Here is a 770-nt window from a genome sequence, read left to right on the forward strand (position 1 = left end):
TGAAAGTTAATATAATTTATTTTGGTACTTTATCCCAACAGAATGGAGATACAGGAAGCAGAACACTAAAACGAGAAAATCCACATAAATATCTACTGTATAAACCTACATTTTCTCAGCTAATGGTATTTCTAGCATCAGGCTTTAAAGAACTTCCAGCCAATGGTGCAATGCTCCTATATATTTCTGCAGATGGAGCATTCTCTACCTCCAAGCACCCTCAGGACCGTAAGTGTATTGACATATTATTTCTGTGGTTTTGGTGCCTTAATATGGAAACATCAGGGCATATGATTCTCATTAATCAAAAGAAATATGGGTATGTAGTTTGATAGAATCTGTGATTGGATCTTTGCAATATATTTCAGCTGGTTATGATTATGGTGGCGTTGTTACAAACAGCAAAAGAGACCCTGATCACTCAAACAAGCGTGTCATGCAACTAAAGGATATGCATTGTTTTTATCCTGGGGATCTGTATGCTTTCACACGCAAGCCTTTGTTTCTGGTTGTGGATTCTGATAACTCGCCAGTTTTTGCAAATATGCCACACTACTTTGGTCAGCCTCTTGTGGTTTTAATGTCACCACAAGATACACCATCCCAGTTTCATGGTGAGTATGATGTTATTTTGCTTTATATTAATGTAATGCTTGGTGAAATTGGATTTGTCAGAAAAGTTGTAAGTTTACATCCCAAAAGAAAAAACATTTGTAGAAAGCTTTTTATTGGGCTGATAGAATTTGCACATGCAGAGGAGTCTGAGTTGC

At 36.9% G+C, this 770-nt stretch overlaps 1 protein-coding gene across 1 annotated transcript in view; it reads left to right on the forward strand.

Annotated features, from left to right (window-relative positions):
* The window catches only part of LOC119586309 (protein SCAI-like), a gene marked incomplete in the record, with an annotated part of 55,295 nt that overhangs the window by 38,977 nt on the left and 15,548 nt on the right, over window positions 1-770 (forward strand). The window contains 2 exon segments of the mRNA XM_037935023.1: window positions 42-228; window positions 369-614. Coding sequence (XP_037790951.1) covers window positions 42-228; window positions 369-614 — 433 coding nt within the window.

The sequence above is a fragment of the Penaeus monodon genome, chromosome 21 (genome assembly GCF_015228065.2).
Source record: "Penaeus monodon isolate SGIC_2016 chromosome 21, NSTDA_Pmon_1, whole genome shotgun sequence".
Lineage (NCBI taxonomy): Eukaryota > Metazoa > Arthropoda > Malacostraca > Decapoda > Penaeidae > Penaeus > Penaeus monodon.